This window comes from Phoenix dactylifera, chromosome 8, assembly GCF_051530095.1.
Source record: "Phoenix dactylifera cultivar Ajwa chromosome 8, Ajwa_hap1_PhDact_Kaust_v1.1, whole genome shotgun sequence".
In the NCBI taxonomy this organism is placed as follows: domain Eukaryota; kingdom Viridiplantae; phylum Streptophyta; class Magnoliopsida; order Arecales; family Arecaceae; genus Phoenix; species Phoenix dactylifera.
This window is the reverse complement of record NC_143197.1, coordinates 31401341-31412955: the sequence shown is the minus strand read 5'-3', so window position 1 is coordinate 31412955 and position 11615 is coordinate 31401341. Positions and strand designations below refer to the sequence as shown.

The 11615-nt window shown below is 38.0% G+C and overlaps 2 protein-coding genes across 6 annotated transcripts; one reads left to right on the top strand and one right to left on the bottom strand.

The window, feature by feature from the left end:
- The first annotated feature begins 958 nt into the window (after positions 1 to 958).
- Positions 959 to 8187, top strand: LOC103705939 (Protein-tyrosine phosphatase-like, PTPLA). 5 transcript variants are annotated; one of them, XR_015968444.2, is made up of 11 exons: positions 959 to 1164; positions 1255 to 1340; positions 1421 to 1468; positions 1555 to 1643; positions 2074 to 2127; positions 2588 to 2655; positions 5688 to 5737; positions 5838 to 5935; positions 6016 to 6152; positions 6735 to 6817; positions 8071 to 8187. XR_015968444.2 is itself a non-coding variant. In XM_088703623.2 (10 exons), exons 1-9 carry the CDS (start codon positions 1106 to 1108, stop codon positions 6118 to 6120), a joined length of 657 nt encoding a protein of 218 aa, XP_088559749.1. In that variant the 5' UTR covers positions 959 to 1105; the 3' UTR covers positions 6121 to 6152; positions 6735 to 7312. The 5 variants fall into 5 exon arrangements, 3 of the variants coding, with proteins under 3 accessions (XP_088559749.1, XP_008788077.1, XP_088559750.1); XR_015968445.2 differs by lacking the exon at positions 8071 to 8187 and adding an exon at positions 6579 to 6636 and having other exon boundaries at positions 6735 to 7312; XM_088703623.2 differs by lacking the exon at positions 8071 to 8187 and having other exon boundaries at positions 6735 to 7312.
- LOC103705938 (aquaporin TIP1-3-like) lies at positions 8134 to 9215 on the bottom strand. Its single transcript, XM_008789854.6, has 3 exons — positions 8965 to 9215; positions 8610 to 8860; positions 8134 to 8508 (listed from the first exon to the last, which is right to left on the bottom strand). Exons 1-3 carry the CDS (start codon positions 9095 to 9097, stop codon positions 8134 to 8136), a joined length of 759 nt encoding a protein of 252 aa, XP_008788076.2. The 5' UTR covers positions 9098 to 9215.
- Positions 9216 to 11615: the final 2400 nt, after the last annotated feature.

Sequence of the window (11615 nt, the reverse complement as noted above, 5' to 3'; positions counted from 1 at the left end):
ACGCGTCGCAAAGATGTTGCCGCTGGCCACGAATGGTATCCGCATAATGCCCGTAGTGCTGTTTTTTTTTTCTGAAAAAAAAAAAAAAAGTCCTAGAAGAAAAATGAACAGAAGTGCATTATAAAGCCTTTTTAAAACTACTGTAGCAGTACCTGTGCCTTTATATAGTTTTTTATTTTCTGATCTTGTTAGCCGCATTCACATCCGTCGAGTGTGAACCACCATTGCACCAAAAAAAAAAAAAATCGTTATGGCAGCAATTATTTATGCCTGAAAAATGTAAACATACAAGCAAGGAATGCCACATACTCGGCACAAATGTATTTAAATTATGTCAACAGACATATAGTAATGGTTACACTCCATAGCGAAAGCGTGTAGTGGCTCTAACCTTCATCATTTTCATAAAAAATAAAAATATATATATATAAAGGATAATATCGGTGAATATAACATGGAGGGACATTGCCGGGTAAATTTATTTGATTTTTTGAGTTACCATAAGGCATATTTGATTATGAGTTGACGTTGGCGGATATAAACTCGGTTTCTGTTGCGATTAGTAGGCAAGAGTGCGAATAAACCAGTTGAGACCAAACCTGAAAGCAGCCCAGGGTTTAACTCTTAGGCCAAGCCCCATCAGGCCCATGGCTGGCCTGCTAGGCCTGAGCTCAATCTGAGTCTAGGTATTCTCTTAGACCAGGTCATGTCCAAACCGGATTACTATTTATTTTTCATATATTTAAGAACGCCAGAAAGGAAAGGCGACGTAGGTCATCATCGTTTTCCCCCTTTTTTTTCCATGTTACGCTTGAGGAAGAGAAACAAATGTATTTACTAGGCTATCAGAGTATATGAACATATTCTACCAAAAAAAAACAGAGTATATGAACATATTAAATAAGGATGCGAGTTCTCTGGTTAGTATCTAAACTTCAAGAATTTCCATCTGTATTGCATGTTTGATGTCATCCCAAGAGTAATCATGCGAACTGAATGTGCCAAAATCTTGTAGCATATAAAACGGCAAACGTTTTGCCGATTATGAATTTATTTATTCTGTCGCCCTTTCTCAGGTCTCTTCTCTCCACCACGAAAACGGCAGATGCCTCAACTTTCCAAGCTCTATCTCGTCTTCTACAACTCCCTCCAGTGCCTCGGATGGTCCTCCCCATCTCTCTCTCTCTCTCTCTCTCTCTCTCTCTCTCTCTCTCTCTCTCTCTCTCTCATTCCGTTCTTCATTTTTATGTACAGGGCACTCGCTCTCTCCAGGGTTCTGGGCAGCGTCCTCGCCACCAACTCTATCCGTGGAGCATACGCCTCTGCTGGAGATATCATCTGTGAGCGATTCCCAAATCCTTCCCAATTCATTTCCTTTTCCTTTTTTTTCCTAATCGAAATCAATCTCGTATTTCGGTAGGTTTGCTGCAAACAATTTCATTCCTGGAAGTCATCCATGCGGCCGTTGGTGGGTTTCTTTTCATATCAAAACGAGTGCGTTGTTCTGTTTCTTTATTGTTCTGATCTATTTTAGCTCTTATTCGGGACCATTAGGATTGGTTTCCAGTGGGGCGGTGCTCGCCCTGATGCAATGGGGAGGGAGGACTCACTTCTTGCTGGCCATCGTTCGCCAGATTCCGGAGGTAATTTTTAGGAATGATGTTGTCTTTACTAAAGGAAGCCAAACATTCTCTCTTTCTCTCTGGTAGTTCTGAATTTATATGCACTTTTATCCAGGAAATGAATTCCTCTGTCTATGTCGGGCTTAGTTACCAAATCAACCCATTGATTGGAAAAGAAGGATCTTTTCCTAATTTTTTTTGTCAATATAAATTACCGTTTCGATTCTATGGAAGGTAGAATTCTCCTCTCGTATTTACAGAACCCGTCCTGTTCTAGTAGATATCTGTGCTGGGTTTAGTCATCTGTGACTCTATATGCACGTGAGCATCTAAAGAACAACCTATTTAACTTTTTCCAATGATCCTTTTATATTTTTGAGCTAGTGTTTGATATGATAATTAGTTATACAATATTATAGACCTAGCTTTCAGTTAAATATTTATTTTGCAGGTCCAGAATCTCCCATCAGTTTTCATAACCTTTATGGCATGGAGCATAACTGAGGTGTGTTGTAATGTTATAATGTATTAATCTTCTAGTTTGGTCTTTTATGCAGACTGATTATTTTCAGTTAAATTTGGTAAGCATTCATTCATTTGACATGAAAACCATTGTTAAGCAATCCTGGGGACATGCAAATGTATTTCATAAAAGAGAATATGCGTTGAGGTCTAGTTTGCACTGTAAAGTCAGGGAACAAATTTTATGCATATATAGAATCATTGCATAATTTGAAGTTTGCTTTCTGTTTGGATAACCATAGCTTTGTGTTTTCTCCCTCAATTTCCTTTTGCTTTTTTTGGTACAATATGGATCCACCCTTCGCAAATTTTGAGCCCCACCTTAAATGGTTTGTGATCAAGCTTATCTTGTTCCTCTTCATTTTTGAACGCATACTTTTCACTATTTTATATTTCTATCATACCTTCACCTAAATTTGTTGACTTTCTTGTTTTGAATCCAGGTAATAAGATACTCCCATTATGCTTTGAGTTGCACAGGAACTTGCCCATTATGGCTTACCTACCTCAGGTTCAACACTGGGACACCAGATTAAGATTTTCATTTCCTTCTATATGTATTGCATGTACACCTATTACTCACTCATATACAGTCCGCAGTATAGTATTGTTTGGCATTATCCATTACATTTATTGGCAGTTGTTTGTTGCAATAACATATTTAGAAGTTCTTTGTAGTCATTCGAAGTGGACCAAGCAACGCACATCCAAACAACTTTGGGACAGTTTCAGCTTCATTCTAACCATAAATAACATCTGACTGATAAAACTGCATCATATAGCAGTCATAATGTCTTTTGTTTGATACTGGTTTTGATTTAGCAAGCTAAATATCAAATTGTATTTATAAACTATAACAATATTTGTTATATACAAATATTACTCAAATTCATAGTTTTTGTAGTTCCTTTATGTGACTGTTATGAGCCATCACATGCTGTTATAATAGCTTTTGATTTTTGTTATAATACTAAAGTCAGATGATAATAAAAAATATTTTTTGACTTGACAGCAATTGATATATAGTGTAATAACGTTCTATGGCACCTTTAAGCCATGGTTATATGACAATAACAAAATTATTCAAAATATGGTTACCATTTGCCTCATAGTTTTGCAATGCCTTGAATCGTTTTGTAATGGGATTATAGCACTGAACTATAATTCGATAGTTATGGCCTATTTTAACTAGGCTAGTGATATTCATCGGAGATCTTAAACCTTGCTCCAGATGAGTAGGCCTTAACCTTAGTGTGTCCCATATATCCATGCTTTTAAGTATTTAGATTGTTAATCTATCCTAGAAATTTCAGCATGATTTCTTACATATGTTCTATCATCAACAATCAGCATCTATATTATCAACTTCAATGGAATTACAATGATGAGCAACTGGAAGTATACAGCTCTTGTACTGGGGGATTAAAGTCCTCCATTTCCTGCATAACGGCTGAGTATACATTATGAAGATCAGATTTTTCACTTCAGAGGTGTTTGCTTGATTCATGTTGTTTCTGTGCTGGTGCCTGGTTTTGTTTGTCACTAGAGCAATAAGGGAATTTGTTGGTTGATGATTAGTATCTTAAGCTACTTCTGTGATATCACGAGAAATGAAAAAAAAAAAAAAGATAGTTAAAGCTACCCTATTGTTTGTCACTAGAGCAATAAGGGAATTTGTTGGTTGATGATTAGTATCTTAAGCTACTTCTGTGATATCACGAGAAATGAAAAAAAAAAGGATTGGTTTTACTTCTGGGAGATAGCTAGACAGATGTCAAGTGCTGTATGCGATGTGGAGAAATCATGGGATGTGAGATGTGTTTATGCTCATCCATTTGATACATATAATAAAGATTTTATGTTTTTGATCAACCAAAGAAAAATCAAGGCTTTCACCAAGAAAGTCACCAGTTTATTTTGCGAAATATAGCTAGAAGCCTAGAAGTGATCGCTAGAGATTCCATTTGATTCTTCTTTTTATTGTAGAACTGCTATGAATTCAATGAATTCAATAGTGTGTTGGGGCAGTTGATCCACTAAGAGCCTGTTTGGATATTCCTACATAAAGCTCCCCTATTCTACTCGTGGATTACTCCTTAAAGGTGACTAGTATATATCTATAGTTGATTTTTTTTCCGCAACAGAATCTGTTTCAAGTGGATCTGCACCACTCATTTTATAGAAAGTCGAAGAAGTGGAATGGAAGACTGAAAGCCTCGTAGTTTGTTAAATATGTTCGCGAGATAGCAGTGTTGGCCAAGAGGATGCAAGTGGATTTGGCATTGTGTGTCAGGATCCATTATTGGATTTTGATGAGAAGATCGCATCTTCCCCTTGTTACTTTAGCTAGTCAAGTTAAAGAGGTTGGGAGGACTTGCCTAGAGCTTAAGGTTATAAGAGAGTTGCACTGACCACTGGTAAGCCATCTCTGACATGTGGAGTTCTATGATAATAAACTTGCAAAATTCATGATCATGTTCACTTGTATGTCATAAACAGATGCTGTGCTCGATGGTGAACATGGTTTTAGTTTTTCAGATGGAAGAGTCTTCTGTTAGATGCACTCGGATCATAAAAGGGGTGTAGAGATATGTAGGATAGAGGTTGAAACTCTGTTGTAACAGTGATAAGGTAGTGCAAACTGATTTTCATTGTTTTGCTTTATGATTTATTCCTTCTTCCATTTTTCAGACCTTCCTCTTAGTTATCTCCTCATTAAGGTTTTTGGAAAGATCCCTTTGAAATCTACCTTTTCTATTTTTCATATTGTGTTTTCGTTGAATCTCTTCTTGCCTGAGAAAAAGAATCTGATTTAAGTTTTTGAAGGATTCCCTCAATGTCTTCTACCTTAGCCATGCCTACCATGAAGCCAACAAACCAGTAGACTGGCTAGCGAGCAGAGAAGACAAGCTTGACATCCTTTCCAATCGATGAGCTCCTGATTTAGCTCTGTTACCTAATGCTGATATTACATGTGGCTGTACTTTCCTGTGTTATTGAGGTCTCTGCCTCCCACTATACGAGATGAATTTCAGGATATTTTTTAATAGCATCTAAGAGTTCTTTCCAAGAAAATTGCTGCAGTATTTGTTTGAAATATAAAAAGATTGCTCTCTCATTCATTGTGCATGAAGATTTAGAGAAAGCATTTTTATGAAAAGTCATGCTCTATGCTCTTATGGGCAGGCCATTCTTTTGCTCATTGGTGTATCTCTGAGTTGAGATTGGCTTCTGTTTTGTGGCCTTTGCTTTTTGTACAAAATTTTGTGGGCTTAGTAGATTTTATGCAGCTTCTGAACTTATTTATCATTGTTTTTTATGTTTATGGAGGTGAGTTCCTCGTGTCTTTACCCCAACACAAGTTACTGCACATGGATACCGACTTCTGAATCACAGAGACAAGATATAGTTGTGTTTTTTTGGGCTTTAGCTGCTTTGTGCAACTTTATATTCAGTTGCATAAATGCATGCTTACATTGCATGAATGTGCCCATAACACTCATGATAAATACTGATGACAAAGGTTATTTTTACTTTCTTCAGGTACACAGCTTTTATTCTTTTGTACCCCATTGGTGTAGCTCCTGGAGAAAGTGAGCACAAGAAACACCAACCAGTCGCACATATTTATCATTTATTTGCCCTTTGTTTTCTTCTAAAACAAGAGAAGCTGATCATTCCTCTTCCATGCAGTGTGGCTTATGTACCAAGCACTTCCATTTATAAAGGAGAGAGACCTTTATGCAAACTTCTTTAACAGGCTCTCAATCAGCTATTACTCGTTTATTTTGGTATTTGAGGAGTTCTTGCCAATCTGTATGCATCAATGCTATTTATGGAGGTTTTGACATTTGCTTCTTTTCCATGCCAGGCTGTGCTGGTGTGTTATCCAGTATTATGGTTGAAGTTATATTTGCATTTATTTAAGCAACGGCGGTCAAAGCTAGGGAAGCATCAAAGGAAGAAGAGACTTTGAAGGACTGAAAAGCAAGCCCTTCGAAATCATCGGTCAGTTGTCTACATCATACCAACATGCCAGAGTCGAAGAGATCTTTGGACTTGAAATAATTTTACACTAGATGGAAATTGTATGCTTGACATTTTTACTTTCTATGCTTGGCATGAAGCAAAAGACTATCTAGAGATTAGGTTTTATGTATATTTTACTCGCCATGGTAGTGCTCCATGCTTCCATTCAGTTGTAACTTGTTTATCGATAGATTTCATTATTGACTTTATAACCTGGTGCAGTGTTTTTTCCTACATTTTTTTCTTCAGTCTTTTGACTTGTTCAGAGTGGCAACTTGCAGAATGGAACCCATGCCTCTTTTCCCCTCATTCTTTCTTATGTCTAAAATGTTTAAAAGTTCATAAATAGTATACTTTTCCTTTTCCTGAAAAAATGCACTGATATGTTATTTTATAATATGATAGGGAAGAAGGATATCAAGTAATTATTATTTTCTGCTGATATCTGACTAAATTTTTGTTAGTAAGAACTGATAGCTCGGTATTCCCCTTCATTCCTCTGGTGTTTCTGCAACTGTTATAGATTTAAGTAATTGACTACTAGTTTGACATTGATTGCAGGACTTAAAGGTTTCAAGGTGGTGGAACATATGCTTGAAGTGAAAGAAACAAACGTACATTATTCATGTGATGTAAGGATTCAGGTCAGAATTTAGGTTGATTTGCCACTAAAGATTGGAGCATTAGTATCCGTTGGATTTTTTTTTTTTTTTTTAAGGTTTTATAGAGCCAGTATGGGCTTGGGCTCATGAGAGATAATTTAGGAATATGAAAAGGGGTATATGGGGTAGCCAATAAACTTCAAAATCCTCGCTGATATAAGCTGGGTCATTCTAGGTCTAATTGACCTATAGATTGTGCTTAGGTAGGGCTCATGAGTTTGGTTGCCTATATAGGTCGGTCATTGATGACTTACAGAATGGGCCTTAGTGAAGATAATGGGCTGGGTTTGGATTTGGGATAGGTCCATCAAGGAGGAAATTATTGGATGGAGAGGGATAAAAAAAAGAGGTGTCTAGGCGTGTCTACTCAAAGTGAGATACTTTAATTGAAGAGAGGACTTTTTATTATCAACCTAGTAGTTAAAAACATAGTGAGATCACATTTTAATGAGTTCATTTATCTGCCTTTTCTGTCGACACCTTGTTTTAGCATGGGATGAGCACCATGCATTATTTCCTCGAGATATGAAGGAACTTGATTAGATTTTCTCAATAATGACTCAGTAATTACCTGGTTGTGCATGAGACCATTAGTTCATGAGGTTAGGGATCTTTCTTGATGCTGTGATCTAAAAGGATAGGCAGCCCAAAACACAGAGTGCAAGTAGTTAAAGGTAGATTCCATCCTATATGTGGGTGGTGAATCACAAGGATTGCTAATTTATGGGATTTCTTTACATTTAGTTGACAATTATTCCAGTCTATGTTGATATCATCAATTAATACCTACATCAGTTGTCGAACTTGTCAAAATTTTAAGTTGAATCTTCTAGGCAACATTGAAATGGTGGGTTCTGATCTATCTTTTGAGACTTACAGTGGGTTGCAAAGGATTGTCTTACTTTATTTACGGATTTTATGTAAACTTTTAAACGAAACTATCCTTTTCATCTCATTCCCTGATGACCGATATGTTTCTGTCAACTAAGCAGTCTTTTTCTAACCATAACCTTGATAAACAAAATGCTTATGCCAAGGTATTATCTTGGACTTCAACATTAAAAAAAAAGGGGAAAAAGGAAAAAGAGCGAGAGAGAAAGAATAGAAGAGGTTGCAAAGTACTACTTCAAATCAAACTTGTTCCATCATCTCCTGAAAAGATCTCAAAGTAAAAGAAATAAAAAGAAAGAGAAATCACTACCCTCCTCCTAAAATGATATTATTTGCTCCTCCAGCTTGAGACGAGAGACTTGAAGAAGCAATTGAAGACAATAGACCAAGGAAATGGAAATGTTTTCTCAATAATCCGTAGTGGGAAGCTGTTCATGGGTGCCGCGACCAATGAAGCACATATCATAGACAATGGCTGCAAGCGCTGCCCCGATCATTGGCCCCAGCCAGTAGACCCAGTGATGGTCCCACGTCCAGCTGACCACCGCCGGGCCGAACGAGACTGCCGGGTTCATCGACGCCCCGTCGAAGGCCCCGCCGGCCAAGATGTTGGCGCCGACGATGAATCCGATCGCTATGGGTGCGATCACTCCCAGGTTACCCTTCTTTGGATCCACAGCCGTAGCATACACGGTGTACACTAGCCCAAATGTCATGACGATCTCAAACACAAACGCGTTCATGGGAGTCACGTCGGCCGAGACTGCGAAGGCTGCTGTTTTCTACACAGGGATGTCATCATTTAAAACAAAAAACTCCAAGCTTCAGCTTAGCTTGAATTGATTGCTACCATACGAGAAACGAGAGCCATCAGCCAGCTTACCATTCCACCAGTGCCGAACTTGAGAAGAATGCAAGCCACCACGGAGCCGAGCAACTGCGCCATCCAATACAGTATAGCTCGGAGCAGAGTTATGTTACCGCCGACGAATGCACCGAACGTGACGGCGGGGTTCACATGACCTCCTGAGATGTTGGCTCCGATAGAGACTGCGACGATGAGAGCGAAGGCGTGAGAGAGAGCTGCTGCTATGAGACCGGAGGGCGTCGCTGGTCCATCGCCGGTGAGCTTGCCTGTCCAAGAATTGGAGGGTGAATTTATATATAGTTAGATTCTACGTTGTCAAAGAGCAGTGGAAGAATGTTCCTTTAGTATCGGTATTGAACGAAGTATTAACTGAAAGCCATTCCGGATCCTTCGCCGGCGAAGACAAAGATGAGCATGGAGAAGAACTCGGCGAGAGCGGCTTTGAGAGCGTCGGGGCGGCTCGCCTCCCCTGGCTCTCCAATGGCGATTCTGTTCATCGGCATTTTGCTCTAAATTTTGCGAGACTAATAGCTTTTCTGGAACTCAGAAATGTAGAGCTCGTGTTTCTTCTCTTCCTTCTTTTTTCCTGAGCTAAAGCTCTGCTAGTTTCATATGCAGGTTTATTCTGGTGCTCTTCTGCGGTAGTTATAGTTGGTTAGTGTAAAGGTGAAATAGCGGCTGCAGAACCGGAAAAAGGCTGGCCTGTTCAAGCTCGTCGGCAGGCCGACACGTAGAGTCGTTGATTCGGCCGGAGGGTTGATCGGCGACGCGGCGGGTCAGTCGGAGAGAGTTAATTCTGGATCTGTCCTCGGACACGAGAGACGCTCCGGGGCGTGCGGGTACAGTTTCAACTGTTTGGGCTTGAGCTATTGGGCCCGGTCTATGGCAAATCTCGTGTCTTAGGACAGGCTTGTTCCGTTACGACAGTAACTTCGACTAGCTTCATTTCGATTTTTCTAGGGTCTTTTTAACTTAATATTTTAAATAGTTTTTTAAATATATTTAGTTAATGTCTTTTTGTTAAACAACATCAAGACTGTTACTCCCATTGAAATATGAAATAACTAGAATTCTTTACGATGCAGCCCGTGCATCATAGAGTACTGCGCATCCCTAGATGGCTGCCATCAAGAGGTGGACAGTCTTCAAGCATGCTCGTTACCCACTTTATTTAATAACCGTACATCTTTTGATGGCTACCGTTTAGGAATGTGCATGAACTAGCTATGTAGCAATCCAAGATCTCACCAAAAATATGTATGAATTAGCTGTGTAACAATCCAGAACATCATCCAAAATAACTAGCCAGAAGTTATTAATTAGATTACTTGATCTTATATAAATATCTAAGATATATTTAGTGAATAACCGATATGATACTAAACACACGTTCACACGGATCCTTACAAACTGAGCTACTAACTTCTGACCTGGGGAGCATTAATTAATCTTCGAATATATTACAAAGTCCAATATCTTTGAAAGTAGAGGCTCTGGAAAATTATAAAAAAAGTGATAGAAAGCTTGATATGGGTGGCTCTTTCACACTCTTGAAGAAGAAAAAACAACACAAAGAAACAAAACTGACGGTGGGAGATACTTATTATAACAAATAATGTATTTATCATCTGTTAATGCATGCCGCCACCATCCGATCAATGGTTCCGGTGAATGGCATTCCACATTGGTTTTATGCTCCACCGCAATTGCAGGATTCTGAATATAATATGCCGTTTTTACCAAAGAAAAAAAAAATAATCCAATGTTAGATACATCCTGGATGATGGCAAGATAATGTGAAGTGTTGACCTATCTTTCCCTGTTAAATCCAAATTTTTGGACCTCAGAGGTCAAGGCGGGGTGGAGTCATTAGCCTCTATCGTGCTTATGAGGTCAATTTCCAAGACTTGAACCGCTACAATTTTTAGTAATTAATGTCGGGTAGCGGCAGAATATCTACGAGAATCATGTGGTGGATCGAGGAAGACCTAAACGTTGGAGGTGTGGGTCTCTCCACCAGCAAATTTCCAAGTCTTGGGCCCTTCCAAGTTTAGTAATTAACTTCTTCCCCCTTAGTCAGATTTCAGATCTTTCTAATTGCTTCGTTTTACTCTATTTTCCTACTTTTATCTAAGTCTACCGTCAATAATGTCAGCAAATTATTTACTTTAGTTAATACAATTACATTTTAAATCCACCAAGAAACCTCATCTTTGTTAATGTTATAATAAAGATACTTAAAACTTGACCTAGATTTATTTTAATTGCCCTCAGGTCACACTATTTTCTCTAAACCCTCTACTTAATTGACTATCTAAGACTGCTGGTAGTAAATTTAGTTTCATTCCTTTTAACACCATTGCAAACGACCAAAGAACTCACAAATTCTTTGTGGAAGAAATTTATTATTACATATAAAGTGATTTATATAAATTTTAAAATAGTAATTTAACCAATGTTGCGGTACTTCGTCCACTATAGGTATTGACATTGGTCAAATGGTTGGCACCTCTCTTTCAAGGGCGTGCTATTGGGAGATATTCTAGGTCAAACCCTGGTAAGGGAGACATTCCCATCATGCTGCTCAAAGAAAAAAATAGTTAAATATATAATATATAAAATACTATGTCCCAGTTAGTATATCATATATCATGTAATGCATGAAAAAGGAGAAAATTGGGCCCACATGTATACTTACCTTTATACCAAATTCTCACATTAATTTTTAGGTAAAACTTTATTAGGAAAAATACTCTAATTGTGCATTAGCATAATAGAGTTGCTGCATTTTTTTAAAATTGTCTCCAAAATGGACTAATTTTGGTGTGATATTCAAAATATCACGGCATTAATTTAGAGGCATGAAACCAATTGTTCACTTGAAGGTCAAAAAGAATTATATTTATAGTCCTTACAAGGATCTTTTTTGTAACACAATATTTTTCTTGACATTAGTATTCTTAAAAAAACATACAAACCTTTTTAATAATTTTATTTATTGAAGTCAATTTAATTTTGCTA

What these genes read in the sequence shown, in the direction of transcription:
- LOC103705939 (XM_088703623.2), top strand. Translation starts at nt 1,106, where the DNA reads ATGCCTCAACTTTCCAAGCTCTATCTCGTCTTCTACAACTCCCTCCAG. An exon ending in TCCCTCCAGTGCCTCGGATG is followed by an intron (nt 1,165 to 1,254) that starts GTCCTCCCCATC and finishes TTTTATGTACAG; the next exon opens with GGCACTCGCTCTCTCCAGGG. An exon ending in TTATGGCTTACCTACCTCAG is followed by an intron (nt 2,656 to 5,687) that starts GTTCAACACTGG and finishes TACTTTCTTCAG; the next exon opens with GTACACAGCTTTTATTCTTT.
- LOC103705938 (XM_008789854.6), bottom strand. Translation starts at nt 9,097, where the DNA reads ATGCCGATGAACAGAATCGCCATTGGAGAGCCAGGGGAGGCGAGCCGC. An exon ending in AGGATCCGGAATGGCTTTCA is followed by an intron (nt 8,861 to 8,964) that starts GTTAATACTTCG and finishes ATTCTTGGACAG; the next exon opens with GCAAGCTCACCGGCGATGGA. An exon ending in AGTTCGGCACTGGTGGAATG is followed by an intron (nt 8,509 to 8,609) that starts GTAAGCTGGCTG and finishes ATCCCTGTGTAG; the next exon opens with AAAACAGCAGCCTTCGCAGT.